Raw genomic sequence first — 15,810 nt, 5'->3', positions numbered from 1 at the left:
ATAAGATATGCGCACCGTATTCGTACTCCGTACGTTGGGTTGTAACATTATCTCCCCTCTTTCTGATGCCTTGACCCCGAGGCATAAGGAAAGCATAGAATATCCACAGGCAGCTTAAACGGTATGATTACCGTGCTGATAAGATATCGGTGTGTGTATTTTAAGTTATAGACCCCCAAGTGTATATCTGGATCTCTCCATGATATTCCTTGCAAAGACCGTAGATTCGAATTCGACATCTGCATGTCTCGAACCCAGGGTCTCCGAAGTTGGTCGTCATATTGTTAAGGCAAGTGGGCCTGACACCACTGTGCAAAACGTAGGAAGTAATGGTAAGGTAGAGCGTTTACCAAAAGAGCCACTATGACGACCAACTGGTCGTCATGTCAGGTTACCAACCTAAATACCCGATATGTGCTATAAGATATGCGCACCGTATTCGTACTCCGTACGTTGGGTTGTAACAATAAGTCAGCATCATAAGTATCCATGAATAGAATCCCCGTAAAATAGCACGCAAAGCTGCTTTTTCACGAACCAAAGGCTTTATTCCTTATTCCCATACATCTATTATATGCTATATCAGTAAAGATAATTATCATTTTTGTGGCTGGCAGAATATTCTATAATCATGGGGGTGTGGGGCGAAGGGTGTAGAAACTTATGTCCAGTAAAAACTATATAGCTGAATTCGAATATTGCTGTATACGGTAATTTACAATGACTCATTAGACACGAAAGCCTGATACGTTTTTAATAAGATACGGCGAAGCATGGGTTGTTTTCTAAAGTAACCTAATATGGATTAGTGTGGTTTCGGGTACGGGCCGAGAAACAACGCGAGAGTTTCCACGGGGGAATCCGTTTTCGAAATCTACTGTAAGACAAAAAGTCAGACAAAAAAGGATGATGGGATGACGCGTATACAATCAGAAGGTGAAACTATCAGTGAGAAAAGATAGGATGAGCTGCACCAACATACATAGGGGCGTCGTCATCCATTTTTAGGTCTTCGACTGACCATGGACACATGGCCAGAAAGAAGACAGTATACATGGAAATATCTCGTTGCTGGCCCGGGATCCTTTCTGATCTCTGTTACGCCTAACACTAGAAGAATTTAAAAAAAAAGATGGGGTCAGATCGTGATATTCGCAAGCTACAACGTAGTTTACAGGTGGCCACCCAACCCTAGAAAGTAGTTGCTTTCGACGTCAATTTCATAAGTCCTTACACTCTATGTAGAGAATCAATCCGCTCGCATTCGATAACTGAACGGAAAACGTTAGAGCCATTAGTCAAATAGACAGAGTATAAAACACACATTAAGGTATTACCCTCAAGCCCTCAAACCCGAACGAACGCTGGCGAGTAGAGAATAGAATTAGCTCTCTGCCCCAAGCCACAAGTAGGGAGGAAAATGGAGAGGGGAGAACACTTACTAGCGTCAATTTGCTGGATATTCGGCAACGCCAGGCGCACCTTATTACGGTACACAGCTGGCCCATTCATCTGCAACGGGTTACCCTCGAAGTAGACAGTCTGCAATTTCTCCTTATCTTTGAGCTCGCGCTCGACTTCCTCGAAGCTAGCAAGCTGGTTATTAGACCCCCACAGCTCCTCGAGGTTCTTGAGTGAAGAGAGATGTTCAAGGTGAGAGACCTGGTTGTTGGAGAAGTCAAGCACGCGCAGGGACTCGTTAGATTCCAGTCCTGAAAGGTCTGTTATCGCGTTATGAGAGAGGTAGAGCTCTTCAAGGTTTGGGAGAGCGGAGAGGCCAGTGATCTTGGTGAGGCGGTTGGATTGGATGGAAATGATGCGCAGATTTGATAGACCGTCCAGATTCTGTTACGATGTCAGTTTTCTTATTGTCGAGGTCGGGTTGGGGATGAACTGCGCACCTTCATCTCAACAATCTTGTTCTTCCCAAGCCAAAGTTCCTCCAGCGCGGTCAAGGTTTCCAGGTTTTCAATTTCCTGAGGGACTTCTGTTAGCCTTTCCATTTTTTGACCTCATGCGCGGATATTACGATATAATACGAACCCGAATCTTATTCGCACCTAGCTCCAGGTTCTTGATGGCAGTTAATTCCTCCAAGCCCTCGATGCGAGCGATCTTGTTCTGGACAAAGTAAATCTCCGTCAACTTCTTGAGATGGGAGATATTCTTGATGTGCTTGATCTTGTTGAAGCTCAGATCCAAGCTAGTCAAGTTTTGGAATTCCTCCAGGCCTTTGATGTGAGAGATGAGGTTATCGTAAAGGTCGAGTTCGGTCAAACTGGCAGCGATATTGGGAGGAAAATTGATGCGCGATATTTGATTTTGACGCATGCATAGTCTCTATAGAAGCCATGGCATTAGTAATCGAGTTGAATCGCAGGAACACGGCGCGCCTGTGTCTCTTGTGGGGGAAGTGGTGCCACATGCGTCCTCCCCGCTGACAGGGACAGGCAGGCTCAAGGGTCGACGAGGGTATGTACCTGTAGCTTGGGAAAGCGGTCCAGTTTAAGCGCAGAAATCGATGATATCCGGCAATGCACGAGGTCGATATCCTGCGATAGAATAAGAATCAGCAATCATGTCGCGTGCGGTCAATGAGCAACAGAGATTCCGCAGCTATTCACCTACCTCTGAATTGACATCCTCGTCTGCCAATAGATCTGAGAGACTGTTAGTCTTCGGCTCACCAACTGCTCAGCGCTGAGCAACCAACCATCCTGCGACCATACCTTCATCGGCCTCAATCTCCTCGACCGGGGGCGCCTCCGGATCCGAGTAATCAGAATCCTCCAGCGCCTCTGGGTTCGTGATAACAGCTTTGGGCTCCATTCTCATTTTTCCGTCCCAACCTTCCTTGTTCTTCATGGTTTCGGCCAGTGTGAGGATGTGGTGGGATGTTTGGAGATGGGCGGGCGGTGGGACTCGCGATTGCGGGGAGCTTTCTGCTTTTTTTTTATCGGAGCGGAGGATGATCGCTGAGAATGTGAATCAAAGGGCCAAGAAGAATCAAAATCAAAAAATACCACGGAGACAAAGGGTTGCACTGAGAATCAGGAACTGAAACCTTGGGTTTCGGGAAGTTGGAGGTGAACTACATCATTGTCTTAATGCGGCCTCAATGCGGAATGGCCCGAGGCACCTTTGGATTGATTGGCTATGTGAGGACTACACATTGGATGACAATGGGCTGATAAAATTCATTTCTACTCTAATACAACTTGCTCCGCCATTTTGGTTTCTGGATGTGGCGTCTTCTCAGGGGCTATGTACAGCATCGAGAGCCACGACTGATCATGTCTATTGCATGATAGAATCCAGTAACTTTGGCAGTGTAAGGGGAATTATTAGGCACTGCTCATTATGAGGAAGATGTATAACACTGCCTGGCAGGACTCAGCAGAGACAACGCAGTAGAACGCATGCTCGGGTTAGCTGAGCCCAAGCTAGTAGCGTCGTGTAGCAAGGCAGAAATGGAGAAAGGGGAAAGGGGGAAACAAAGGGGGGATACAGCGAGAACATAATCACCAAGGGACGCCTGCAGAATGCATGAAAAGCGGACTTGTTGGGGGGGGGGAGAATACACAAAAAAAAGAGAAAAAATAAGGAAAAGTCAAGACATGAGGGGGTGTTGATAAAGCACAAGGGAAAGAAAAAAAAAAAAGGGGAATGAGCTCGCTCGGAGCGTAGTGAGATACAAAAACAAATCGCAATGCAAAAGGTCGAAGATGGTCAGGTCAATGTGGCTATCCAGGAACGACAACAGATGCAGTAGACAGGCCTTGACCCAAAAGGATACCAGTTCCATCTGGGACATATTAGGTTGTCAAGAAGGGGAATCAAAGAGGAAGTAGGAAAAAGGGCGACTGCCCATCAATGGCAGCAATGCTGAAAGTAAAAGGAAAGGGCTTTTCTCGCGTAGAAAAGAAAACAACTCGCTCAAAATGGATATCTCAGGCGTAAGAAGGCTCCCATCGAGGCATTTATAGGGTGCAGTCCAAAACCATGCTGACGTCTTGGACCTGCGGCGCTGCAAGATCCTCAAGAACAGGGATCAGATCGAGCAACTCATTGTCGTGAGCGTCAGAGAACCAGCTACTGATGGGAATCGCATGCTCAGGATGGAAGATATAGGAGGTGGGGGAATTATCAATGATGATGGTTTCCTTCAAGTTGCGACCGACTTGGGAAAGATCCTAGATAACTATTAGTATGCCTCAGTCACTAAAGCGGGCATAAGAACTCACCTTGACGTAGTTGCCCTGGTGATTATAACAACTCTCGCGGAACAGACGGTGGTGGACCACATTGTGAATATCCAGTTGGTCAAGCAAAGGATCGCCGTACTAAAACTAGAGTCAGTGGATGCGTCCATCGCCAGATGCTCGAACCTTTCCAACTAACCTTGGAAACTGAGGCAGTGAAGACCACCACTTCATAGAGCTCACCAACACGCTTCATGAATGCATCGACCCCAGGACGTTTGATCACATAAATGTTGTGATATTGTCCTTCAATTTCAACTGGGATTGTGAAGTCGGCACGCTCCAAAACCTGCAAGACATGAAGTGAGTGGAATGATACAATGATATGTGTGCAGCGAGTGTCGCAAGTGACAGAAACTTACCTTAAAGCTACTGTGAACTAGCGTCTCATCAAGATCGAGAACTAGGCACTTTCGGCCCTGTAGATGGGGCAAGACTGGGGGGAGCAACGGGTGCGCTGCGTCCTCAGAGTAGCCTCGCGCAGGAGGACCCGGGGGAGCAGGCGGCATGGGTGGCGGCGGTGGTGGAGGCATCACCACGGTTGGTGCCACTTCTTGTTGAGATGTGACTTCTTCTTGTGCGTCGGTGCCGTCAGTGCCGTCAGTGCCAAAGGTTCCGGGCATGGTCGAGGTTGATGCAGAAGGAATGTCATCGGTGGTTGAGTTTGATTGACCCTCCCATTCATGATTTTTTGCATCTGCCTTCACCTCCGGTGCAGGTCCCGCTTGGGTAAGCGGGGCAACATTTTCAGGTTTGTCTTTCTGCCCAGAAGCCTCTGCTTTCGTGACTTCTGCTGGACCCTCGTCTTGCAGGCCAGCCGCACTAGCCTTGACAGTGCGGTCGTCGTCACCAGGCTGATCTGCACTAACGGTAGAATTTGCCTTCTCATCTAAATACGGCTCCCTCGACTCCATGGTGCTTGAATCACCAGCATGAGCCTCTGCCTTGTCGGGAGTAGGCAATCTATTGATTGCAGGCGGCCGCATGGTCGTTTTCTTTGCAGGCAGAGCTGCATCATCTGGATCCACTTCCGACGAGGAACAACAGCCCAAGAAAGCCAGCAGTTTCGATGGACCTTTCTTTTGCTGAGGCTTTGAGGAATTGGCGTCGGGTGCAGTCGCCACCTCTTTACTCTCCTCTGCATTCGCCCCGTCCTGAGTCTGGCGCGAGCGGCGGCTGCTTGCCCGGCTTGGATCGCGTTTTGATCGCAGGATGCTCACTTTGGAACCCCTTCGAGAGGGCTCATCTTGCGCTGCTTCCTCGGTTTTCTCGGACCCCTGTGGTTTGTTGGATTTCGAGGATCGTCGCGACGGAATCGGGATCAACAAATGACGCTTCTTGGGTGCGTTCGCGCCCTCCGCCGAAGATGACGCCGGGTCGGAAGGTGCGACACCAGTTGCATCCTGGATCTCGGTCGCATCGGCACCTTTACCCTGTTCGAGCTCAGGATCTACGGAAGGAACGAGAACGACGTTAGCACTATTTTTCCCCCTGGATGCAGCACGTTGCGAGGAGCAACAAGCGCAACAACTTACTAGCTGAGCCCGGAAGACCGGAAGTGCTCATTGGTGCTTTGTCTGTGGACTCCGGACCTGAATCTCGCTCTCCACTCATCGGGGGTGGCTGCTGTGTCAGGCTGGCCGACACAGATCAACATAAAAAAAAATAATCAAACAGAGCGGTTCCCAACTTGGAATGGCCGAGTCAATGCCAAAACTCTCCAAAGTCGAGAGCGCGGCTAAAGGATGTTAGCACACACCTCCTGGATCAGCAGGTGGAAGTTCGCACGTACCACCTTTGGCCCCGGGAATTATCACCCGCTATTGCACGTTTGAGAACAACAAGCTAGACGAACAAAAGGGGGATGTGATATCTACCGTTTAAGGAGGATTTTCGGGGGGGTGGTGAGAGGAGTCGAGAGGAGTCGGGGGGCTGTCACGTGAGACTACGGTGTAGGAAAATGGGGGGAGTTGGGAGTTTTATTCCCTTTTTACATTTTTTTTGACGCTAAACAGGGCTAGGAAGGCTAGCAAGGCACAGGGCCCTTTTTCCTACGCTACTCCAAGCCCTCGGCGGCTATGGTTAATACCCTTTTACTCCGTATGTTGTCCTGCAGTGTCGATGCACTCTGTACGAGGTCGATCCTGCTTTCACATATCTAACGTGCATGGGATTCCTGCCTGCCAGCGTACTGCCCCTACTTGACAATATAGGGCCTGGACCAAAACAAAGCAGAATCCTGTTCGAGAAGATCCCGATCAGGGCCTGTGGGGGGATCGATTGTGGATATTCCTGTGATGATTATGTATGGCCCCTTTTTTTATGGCCACTTTTATGCTCTGATGGCCACTCATATGGCCAGGAGGAGGAGCTATGGCCTTCAGAACGTGATTGCTTTCATTTGATGTGACTCAAATTGGGTCCAGTCCCCAAACCAAGGCGCAAACTGGATTGTACCTAGCGGTTCATTTGGGTTAGGTCAAGCTGGTGTTCGAGGTCTCTGTGTGGTTGGAATGTTTCATAGCGGAGAGTCAACATAATAAAGGGGAACAAAGCATCAGAAAATACTCCGTAATAAAGATTCGACCCATGAGCGCATCCCCAGGGTTAGAGTCAGGGTCAGGGTTTCTCCCCATTTCTATTATTATCCCAGAGTCATGTTGATTGCCCATCTGCCCAACAGAGACCCATTACGAGCGCCCCGGGGGCCATCGGACGAGCTGCAGAAGAGTACAGTCAGCTTCCCCACGTGAGCTGCTTCTCCGCATATCCGAGGTTCACATGCAATGATGCAACGCTCCCCCAGGTATCTAGTGTCAACTTCATTCCCTCCCTTTGAGATGTATTCTCTATGCTTGGAAACACGATCAGAACCAACTTGATGGCCTTTGGTCGAGTGTAGGGACCTCCCTTCAGCTACCTTGTGAGTCGGAGGTTTCAGGCCATTTGAAGATGGCCGTCCAGTCGACGCTTCGGCGCCCAGAGGATCCCCTCCTGGCGCTCTATCAACATTACTCCGATCTCGTACGCTCAAAGTTTCGCCGCACATCCAAGACAACACGTTTGATTGCAACCATAGCGCTCCTTTTCTCCATCATCGGTTCGGGTTATGGAGGTTACAGGTGGTACCGAGGGCGAGCCAAGGAGCGAGCCCAGGGTCGCCGTCTATTGCGCCGGAACTCTGGTATCCGGGGCAAAGATGGATCCCGTACTATCTTCGTGTCATATAAGGACTCTCTAACCTCCAAGGTCTTGATCCATCCCACCAAACCGACTACATTTGATGCCCATCGACGACTATTCCTCAATCCCCCAGCATCGGCTCGTGGCAAGGACGATGGATCCGCCAGCCAAATCCCTCCACCAACAACCAAACCAGGTTTGAACCTGGCATTTCTCCATCAGTTCTTGAGTTTGGGCAGTATCATGGTGCCGAGATGGGGAAGCAAAGAGACTGGATTGCTGATGAGCCACGGTCTCTTTCTCTTGATGAGAACCTATCTCTCGCTGTTAATTGCACGACTCGATGGTGAAATCGTGAGGGATCTGGTGGCAGGGAAAGGTAAGGCTTTCCTTTGGGGTATCTTGAAATGGTGTGGAATCGGAACACTTGCTTCATACACCAATGCGATGATCAAATTCCTCCAAGCCAAGGTTTCCATCGCCTTCCGCACTCGATTAACAAGGTACATCCACGACTTATACCTAACCGACAATAATAACTACTATAAATTAATGAACTTGGACGGCGGAATTGGACAAGGTCCCGACCAGTTCATCACGCAAGATCTCACACTGTTCTGCACGGCTGCGGCATCACTGTACTCCTCCATGGGAAAGCCATTGGTGGACCTTTTCGTATTCAACTATCAACTTTACCGTTCTCTCGGTCCGCTTGCTCTGAGTGGCATTTTGGCCGGGTACTTCAGTACAGCTGTGGTACTGCGGAAATTGTCACCGCCATTCGGGAAGCTTAAGGCAGTAGAGGGCAAGAAGGAAGGAGATTTCCGTGGTTTGCATTCCCGACTTCTAGCCAACGCCGAAGAAATCTCGTTCTACGGTGGGGCTGATATCGAGCGTGTGTTCCTAGTCAGGAGCTTCAAGGACCTACAGCGATGGATGGAGGGCATCTACAGTCTCAAAATCCGCTACAACATGCTCGAGGATATGATCCTAAAGTACTCTTGGTCTGCATTTGGTTATTTGGTGACTTCCCTGCCCATCTTCCTTCCTGCATGGGGTGGTATGGGCGGCGCAATGGAGCTGGCTGATGCACCCGAGGGAATGAGTCGCGAGCGTGGCCGCATGAAGGAATTTATCACGAATAAACGTCTCATGCTTTCCCTCGCTGATGCTGGGGGTCGAATGATGTACAGCATCAAGGATATCTCGGAGCTCGCTGGCTACACGTCCCGTGTCTACAGTCTCATCGCCACTCTACACCGTGTTCACGCTGATGCCTATTACACCCCCGGGGCTCGCACCCCGAACTCTACTCTCTTGCGGATGCACAGGGTACCACCCACAATGGCTTTGACGGAGTTCGCCTAGAACAGGTCCCAATCGTCGCACCGTCTCTTTACCCAATGGGCGGCGATGAGCTCATCGAGTCCCTTTCATTCATCGTCCACTCAGGTGATCATCTTCTCATTTCAGGACCAAACGGTGTGGGCAAATCTGCAATCCCGCGTATCGTAGCCGGACTGTGGCCTGTCTACCGCGGGCTGGTTAGCCGCCCTCGAGGCTTCGGCCTTGACGGCATCATGTTCCTACCCCAGCGGCCGTATCTCAGCGTCGGCACCTTACGTGACCAAGTTATCTACCCGCACACGGAAGTTGACATGCGCGAAGCCGGCGAAACAGACGCAGCCCTGCAGAAAATCCTCGACGATGCCCATCTTGGTTATCTACCACAGCGTGAAGGAGGCTGGGATGCTCGCAAGGAGTGGAAAGACGTTCTTAGTGGCGGTGAGAAACAGCGTATGGGTATGGCACGTCTCTTCTACCATGAGCCACGGTATGCATTCATGGATGAAGGCACTTCAGCTGTATCTTCGGATGTTGAGGGCTTGCTGTACGATAACGCCAAGGAACGAGGTATCACTCTCATCACCATCTCGACGCGGGCGTCTTTGAAGAAGTACCATACCTACAACCTGACGCTTGGCCTGGGAGCCGAAGGCGAGGTTTGGGAGTTCGAGAGGATTGGTACTGAGAAGGAGAAACTGGGCGTTGAGAAGGAGCTACAGGAACTGCGGAAGCGTCTGGATAAGGTGGATGAGTGGAAGCAGCGTCGTGAGGAGATCGACGAAGAACTCCAGAAGGTCTGGGCCAACGGTAGTGAAGTTGCACCACCACCTTATCAGGAAAAGCACATTGACTCTGAGCCCTCCGTCGATGGACCTGAAATTTGAATTTACACAGTCAACATAAGGGATTTTGAAGATATGCATGATCTGTTCTCTGAGTTTAAGTCTTTGTCTATATCGTAGTTGTATACATCTGGCCATAAAGGCGGTGATCGAGAGCACCCCGTTCACCGCCCATTTGAAGCGGCAGTATGTTTCTTATCGATAAGCCCAACACCAAAGAGAAAACCACATGCATGGACATATCTCCATAGTTCATTCTATCACTCTTCCCACTAACAGTCTTGTGCAATACTCACTGTGAACAGGCTCTTTTTCTCAAGTACTCTACCTGATATTCTCCAGGATTGCTGTGTCTTGGCGTATTCATCATTCAATCTGAACTCTCTGGGCTTCCCAGGTGGAAAAACAAACATGTCTTCCAGCGATGACGACCTCAATGTCAATGTAATTCCCATGGATAGCTTTCCTAGTGATGGCGATCCGAGTACCTGGCCTGGTGGCAACTATGCTGAACGTGTTGACCACCGCTGGCGCGAGTTACTCGCCGACAACTGGCTTAAAAACATGGGCACTTACGAGGAAGGTGAGTCTATTTCAGATCTTTCGAATTGATCTTTCAATTGCCTGCACACGTGTACTAGTACATACATGTTGGTGTTGATACGTGTGGGGTCCCGGCATATGTTGCTTCTACAGCTGATATTTGTCGTTTGACGCGTTATGCTACCCTAATCTCGCATTTCTTGAGCTGACAGAGCCTATCCAAGGTGTCGTTCATATCATCGATAGGCTACCTGAGGGATACTGTCTATTTGACCGACCTCGTGGAACCAATCCTGACATTGTGAGGTTTTCCGGGGTTGCATATCTGATCTTTAACTAACCATCTTGTGTGAAGCGTGATCCTTTTCTGTTCGGACATCCCAGCGGCAAGTACTTCCAGTCACAGGCCACTTTTTTCCCTCATTTCCTATCTTTGGTCAAAAATCAGCTGGATCAGTGTCCATGCAAACCCTGCGGTGTAATGAAGACGAGACAAGGAACTGTCTTGCAGGGAACTATGTCACAGCCGAGTAAGCACTGCTATCCTCCTATGATTGATGATTTACTAACATGTCTTGAGCCAACAATGAGCGCCGACCCACTGATGCGGACGGCCCAGATTACTGGCGGATATTGGTGATGAAATTAAAAGACAAGGGTGAACTCGATGAAGACATTGAACAACATTTCAATCTCGACTGGGTATTGACTCATGAATGGCTCTCTGATTATTTCACGAAGCTGGTCATGGACCCTGCCTTCGTCCCTCGTCGTGGTGAACTAGTTCTCTGGATTTGGCAGGGCCTCGAAGACGGCTGCTTGATGCGCAATCCAAAGACTGGCTTTATTGAGATTTTCGGCAATGATAACAAATGGCATGGCGTGCCAGATTGGCGCGCCGGCGTGATCACCCAAACCCCCGAAGACGATGTGCATAAGGTGGATATTGTCGAGACTCCGGACAGTCCACGAGGACTGAGTTACTCTGGATTCCGTGTGGAGACTCTGCCAGATCCCCTGGGCGATGACAAATCTTTATCCTTGCAATACGCCTATGTGCCCTTGCGCAACATCAGGCCATTCAACACATGGCAAGTCTATCTCGATGGTCAAGACCGGGAAGATATGCATCCATCCATTGAGAACGCGATGACTGTCATGTCATCCTGGAGCATGGTCCACAAGTACCACATAGTTGGCAAATACCCTAATGCCAGGATCCACTGCAAGGGAATCTTCATTGGCAGCGAACTCATCGCCGTATCCGATACCGTTCGCCTGAAGCCCGAGGGATACCAATACAACCAGCTCAAGTCCGGCGTGGCTGGAAAAGTGACAGACGTGATGGTCATTGAAAAAATTTCACTCTGCTTGATGGGCTGTGTCGATGATGATGAGGAGCAGCTCGCAGCCCACTACACAGTGTTGATCTCCGGCCAGGTGTTCACTACAGATCCCAAACGCGTGGGCGAGTCCAAGACATTCCCACATCCCCGGTCCATGCCAGAGGAAGACATCCCAGACCCTGTGCCACTCAACGCCGAAGAAGCAACCAGTACATTCCGACAAGTCAGTATGAGCGACTACGGCCCCTGGTACCGCATGGCCAAGGGACGAAACTGCAACATCACCCCGCAACTGATCCTCGGCCGGTGCTACGAACCCCTCGCGGCAGAACTCATGTTCGGCACACACACCCTCGGCTACGATCTTCCCGGTGTGCTCGAAGGCCGCAACTACTCTTCCCAGGTTGACAACCGTATGTCAGAAGGCAACACATGGTTCTGGGGCGACTGCCGGGTGGAGACACTAGGATTAACTGAGATCAACGGTGTGGAATGCGGCCTTACAGCTGCTCAACGCGGCAGCCCGCGCAAATGGCAAGCAATTATCAAAATGTCGCACGGCGAGGTAAGCCATGCTCTACGGCGCCAGGCGCAGATCCCTGGTAGTGGCGGGCGGCCATTGAAGTCTTCATCGTCTGCTCCAAGTGGCAGGCCGAGGGGTCGGCCAAAGAGTGGACTTTCGCAGGTGGCACAGACGAGCAAGATGGTCAGCTCTGCTATTGGCAGTGCGCCTGAGGATGAAGGTGAAAGCTCCTTTGATGATGGCGGTGGTGTGACTGATGACCAAGTGGCCGGTCTCTCTGGACTAGGTCTTTTGGGTGCTGCTTCGAGTGATAGTGATGATCCTACATTTGCATAGGTTCATTTGATGTGCCGGTTTGTTTTATCTTTTAGCGGCATATTCAAGATACCCATGGGCGTTACGGGGGCATGCTTCTATCTTCGATATGAACATGTACTTAGGTTGTCAGGAGACAGGAATGAAATTCATTTTTACTATCTTTCTTAGTTTGACATTGCATGTCTATTAAATGTAGGATGCGATGTCACGCAAGAAGAGTGTTCACTCCTTACCGCTTCGTGATCGAGTAGACCTCAACAGGACCGAATGATGCAACTTCAATGGGCGAGAATCGCCTTCCCATCTTGACATCCATGATGCTCACATCGCGAACCCTTGTCCTCCTTCTCGTCTCTTTTGGCTTATAATCGAAGCTGCTTCCCATATCATCTATTATTGTCGAATTTTCAGATGGATGAAGCTATGGCGCTAGAGAGAACTACTCGTCGCCATACGTTGGCTAGTATTGAGCACCAGATAAAGCAAACCCCGCGTCAGCATGTTGAATCCTCTGACCTAAAGACGCCCGGTATTTGCCACTTCCCTTTGTCCGTTGAAGGAGATTCCGAACATCGTCCACGCTTCTTTCAATCATACCATGAAGAACTACCTCTGCCACAGACGGAGAAGGAAGACAAGATGCTGGAATTTGAGCCATATCCACACTGCAAGGCCATTCTGGAAAGTGAGGCAATCGGGGATGATCGACTGCTTCGCGGAGAAATCATGACTATCACCGATATCATGGCTGCCCGTCTGAGAACGAAATCGCTGCGTCTTCATATTTTTGCTCCGGTAAGACTTCTCCTACTGAATTGAAACTGACTTACTGATCTTGCTATGATAGATGCTGGTTGTATCTCTGATGGCCCTCGCCATGCCCGTGTTCTAGAGGCTGATTTTGATGGAGTCTCCCTTACCATTCGCGCTTCGAAGCTCTAAGATTTCACGCAAAAGAATACCGATGCTGTGCAACCTGACGCGGCACTGACTTGGTGATGCTTGCGGCCAAACTATGACGGTAACTCCCTAGCTCGGGAATGGACCTAGTGGAAGTGCGAGGGCTGAACACTGCAATCTATGCCTGTCAGATAATGGAAATGTAGCTCTAAGATGTGTGGATGTGTGTTTATGCATTTAGGTATATATGTATTAGTAATGATATTCTCTGGGTAAAAGCCACAGTCTTCCACTCGACGTACTAGCAGCGGCGTGATCTCACGTAGAATATAGCCTGGCGCTAAGGCATGGACCTCCCCATGATCACTACGGTTCCTGTGCTTTAGGACAACATGATCGTGTTAAATAGGTCTCTAAAACTACAGGTGGCCTGGGATGGGCTTAATATTCTTAAAAATCTACCGCCTCATCCCAATATCGTATCATTTGACCGTGTTGTCCTCGAAGACAAAGAGTCTCGAGTGATTTGTTTCACACCAAAGTACATCCCAGGCAGGACTCTCGCCAACCCAAAGGCGGCCTTCCGGTTTGAATGGCTCCAACAACTCACCCAAGTTGTGGATTTTCTCAGCCTAGAACTAGGGGTCGTGGCACGATAGCTCAATGCATCGCACCGAATTATATGGCCGGGCTTACCAAAAGCGCTCTGATTACAGTGTACCATATGAGACGGGTACACGGGATGGAAATCCAAATTGGGTACCAAGCCATCAGTCTAGAAATACTGCAATGAAGTTGGGGCAGTATTGCTTTCGTTGAGAGGGACCATCACAGAGTCAATTGGTAACCAAGGTTGGGAATAATGTCCAATTATTGAAGCTCAGGGGACATCAATGCCTGGTAACGTTAGATTAAGACCAGGCAAAGGCCGCCACCTCTAATATGTTTTGGTGGCGTTGTCTTATTGTGTAGACTAGGAATATGCTTCTTATTTTAAACTTCGGCTTAAGAAAGATATCTGCACAACATTTTAGACCCTAGCAAATGAGAAGCAAAAATCAGTAGGTCGGATTATAAAAATCCCATGGCTCTATGGTTTTATTCATTCCATGTATATGTCTCTATATCTAGCTCTATCCAAGAGAAGAAACCAAACCTCGGCGTCAAGGCCAAGCCCCCCTTAAACCGCAGCCTCTTCAGCGGACTCACGTCTAGCCTTGCGCCCCTTCTCCGACCAGGGGAAGTGAACAACAGGCGGCAAGAAGAAGCTGTTACTGCTATCGGCAATACCAGCAAAGGCATTATACCAAGCCAAGAAAGCACCCAGCAAAGCAAAGAGACCGCCCGCCTTGACGATCTTTTCATTTGGCACACCGTCGACATTGAGATAATGTCCCAGGGAGAGCAAGAGAAGAGCGATGTCGACGAAGAAGAACAGGGAGAAAAATGCCACGGTGGATTTGAGAGTGAGCAGGGTGACCAGCGTGGTGAAGATAAACCAGGCCTAAGAATTGGTGTTAGCGTTCGTTCAGATCGGTGAGAGGGATCGACATACAAAGAGATACAATGAAAACGAAGTGTAGAACATAGCATGGGATCCGTTATCTGCTTCTTCCAGGGATCCGATGATATTGAACCCGCCAGGGATGAATGTGATTGCTAGCGAGATCCAGAATGCACCGTAGGAGGATAGTACAGTAGCACCGAAGGTGTTACCAACTGCCATTTCCCTAATCTCTTAGTTAGTATAGAGAATAGTATAAACTTTGCCGGTCAAAACATACCACATGCCAGCCAGAAGCTGTACCAAACCACCATAAGCCAAGGCAGGTCCGACAATCATGTTAGGCGCTGTGATGCCTTTGACATTCATATTGATACATCCCAGTACGAAGGTGGTCAGGGCGAATGCGCAGAGGCCTAGTGGAGCGGGATTGGCAAGCTTGCGGTCCTTTTCCACGCGGTACAGACCGGGTTGCATGTCACCACCGAAGGCAGGATGGCGACTTGAGGCTGTATTAACATGGGCCAAGGGCCCAAAGTGGCCTGTCTCGTAGTCATCATTGTTAGATGAAGAGGAGTAATTTTGTGTGTCTTTGACACTGATCCCTTCAGCTTCGTAGGCCATGATGGGCAGAGGATGCGGTGTGGAAGTATAGAAAGGGAAATAAAGGCGTATATAGAATAAGATTCAGGAGAAGAGAAAGGGAAATTAAGGAACACACCCGCAAGCCCGGAGAATTCTGATCAGGAGACATCAGATGCGAGTTGTGCCTGCTTTATATACCACGATGCCAACAAGGAAAGCAAAACTCCTCCTGTCCGGGGAAGATCAGCGACCAATAGTGCGGGGGAGGGGCCTTCGAAAAAAAAAAATGAGAACATCTTGGGCTCAATGATGGCATTCCGAGTCAGTCGAACGTATGATCCCATACGAAAACAAAAAAAAAAAGCGAGACACCGCTAGAGCCGATATACAGTTCCGTACGTCCGTAGACCATCATAATAGCGGAATGATACATCGAGTGATGATCGCCACGCAGATC

At 49.4% G+C, this 15,810-nt stretch overlaps 7 protein-coding genes across 7 annotated transcripts; 4 read left to right on the top strand and 3 right to left on the bottom strand.

Moving 5' to 3' along the window:
* Positions 1-1,230: 1,230 nt before the first annotated feature.
* N7457_003631 (putative protein phosphatase PP1 regulatory subunit Sds22) lies at positions 1,231-2,865 on the bottom strand (the record flags this gene model as incomplete). Its single annotated transcript, XM_057174676.1, has 7 exons — positions 1,231-1,271; positions 1,443-1,845; positions 1,902-1,976; positions 2,044-2,340; positions 2,481-2,552; positions 2,629-2,660; positions 2,730-2,865. The coding sequence occupies 7 exons, from the start codon at positions 2,863-2,865 to the stop codon at positions 1,231-1,233; spliced, it is 1,056 nt and encodes a 351-aa protein (XP_057034827.1).
* Positions 2,866-3,980: 1,115 nt separating this feature from the next.
* Positions 3,981-5,876, bottom strand: psrA (putative general stress response phosphoprotein phosphatase Psr1/2; the record flags this gene model as incomplete). The annotated part of the gene is made up of 5 exons (XM_057174675.1): positions 3,981-4,193; positions 4,245-4,343; positions 4,402-4,551; positions 4,625-5,712; positions 5,798-5,876. The coding sequence occupies 5 exons, from the start codon at positions 5,874-5,876 to the stop codon at positions 3,981-3,983; spliced, it is 1,629 nt and encodes a 542-aa protein (XP_057034826.1).
* A 1,338-nt stretch (positions 5,877-7,214) lies between these two features.
* On the top strand, positions 7,215-8,813 carry N7457_003629 (uncharacterized protein; the record flags this gene model as incomplete). Its single annotated transcript, XM_057174674.1, has 1 exon — positions 7,215-8,813. One exon carries the CDS (start codon positions 7,215-7,217, stop codon positions 8,811-8,813), a length of 1,599 nt encoding a protein of 532 aa, XP_057034825.1.
* A 35-nt stretch (positions 8,814-8,848) lies between these two features.
* Positions 8,849-9,676, top strand: N7457_003628 (uncharacterized protein; the record flags this gene model as incomplete). Its single annotated transcript, XM_057174673.1, has 1 exon — positions 8,849-9,676. One exon carries the CDS (start codon positions 8,849-8,851, stop codon positions 9,674-9,676), a length of 828 nt encoding a protein of 275 aa, XP_057034824.1.
* A 369-nt stretch (positions 9,677-10,045) lies between these two features.
* On the top strand, positions 10,046-12,382 carry N7457_003627 (uncharacterized protein; the record flags this gene model as incomplete). The annotated part of the gene is made up of 2 exons (XM_057174672.1): positions 10,046-10,217; positions 10,758-12,382. 2 exons carry the CDS (start codon positions 10,046-10,048, stop codon positions 12,380-12,382), a joined length of 1,797 nt encoding a protein of 598 aa, XP_057034823.1.
* Positions 12,383-12,775: 393 nt separating this feature from the next.
* N7457_003626 (uncharacterized protein) lies at positions 12,776-13,256 on the top strand (the record flags this gene model as incomplete). The annotated part of the gene is made up of 2 exons (XM_057174671.1): positions 12,776-13,159; positions 13,212-13,256. 2 exons carry the CDS (start codon positions 12,776-12,778, stop codon positions 13,254-13,256), a joined length of 429 nt encoding a protein of 142 aa, XP_057034822.1.
* Positions 13,257-14,444: 1,188 nt separating this feature from the next.
* N7457_003625 (acetate uptake transporter family protein) lies at positions 14,445-15,392 on the bottom strand (the record flags this gene model as incomplete). Its single annotated transcript, XM_057174670.1, has 3 exons — positions 14,445-14,768; positions 14,820-14,994; positions 15,049-15,392. The coding sequence occupies 3 exons, from the start codon at positions 15,390-15,392 to the stop codon at positions 14,445-14,447; spliced, it is 843 nt and encodes a 280-aa protein (XP_057034821.1).
* Between the last annotated feature and the right edge of the window lie 418 nt (positions 15,393-15,810).

The sequence above is a fragment of the Penicillium paradoxum genome (assembly GCF_028828445.1).
Source record: "Penicillium paradoxum strain IBT 22861 chromosome Unknown utg000003l_segment0_segment0, whole genome shotgun sequence".
NCBI classification, from domain to species: domain Eukaryota; kingdom Fungi; phylum Ascomycota; class Eurotiomycetes; order Eurotiales; family Aspergillaceae; genus Penicillium; species Penicillium paradoxum.
The sequence above is the reverse complement of the archived record's forward strand: the minus strand, read 5'-3'. Positions and strand labels throughout refer to the sequence as shown.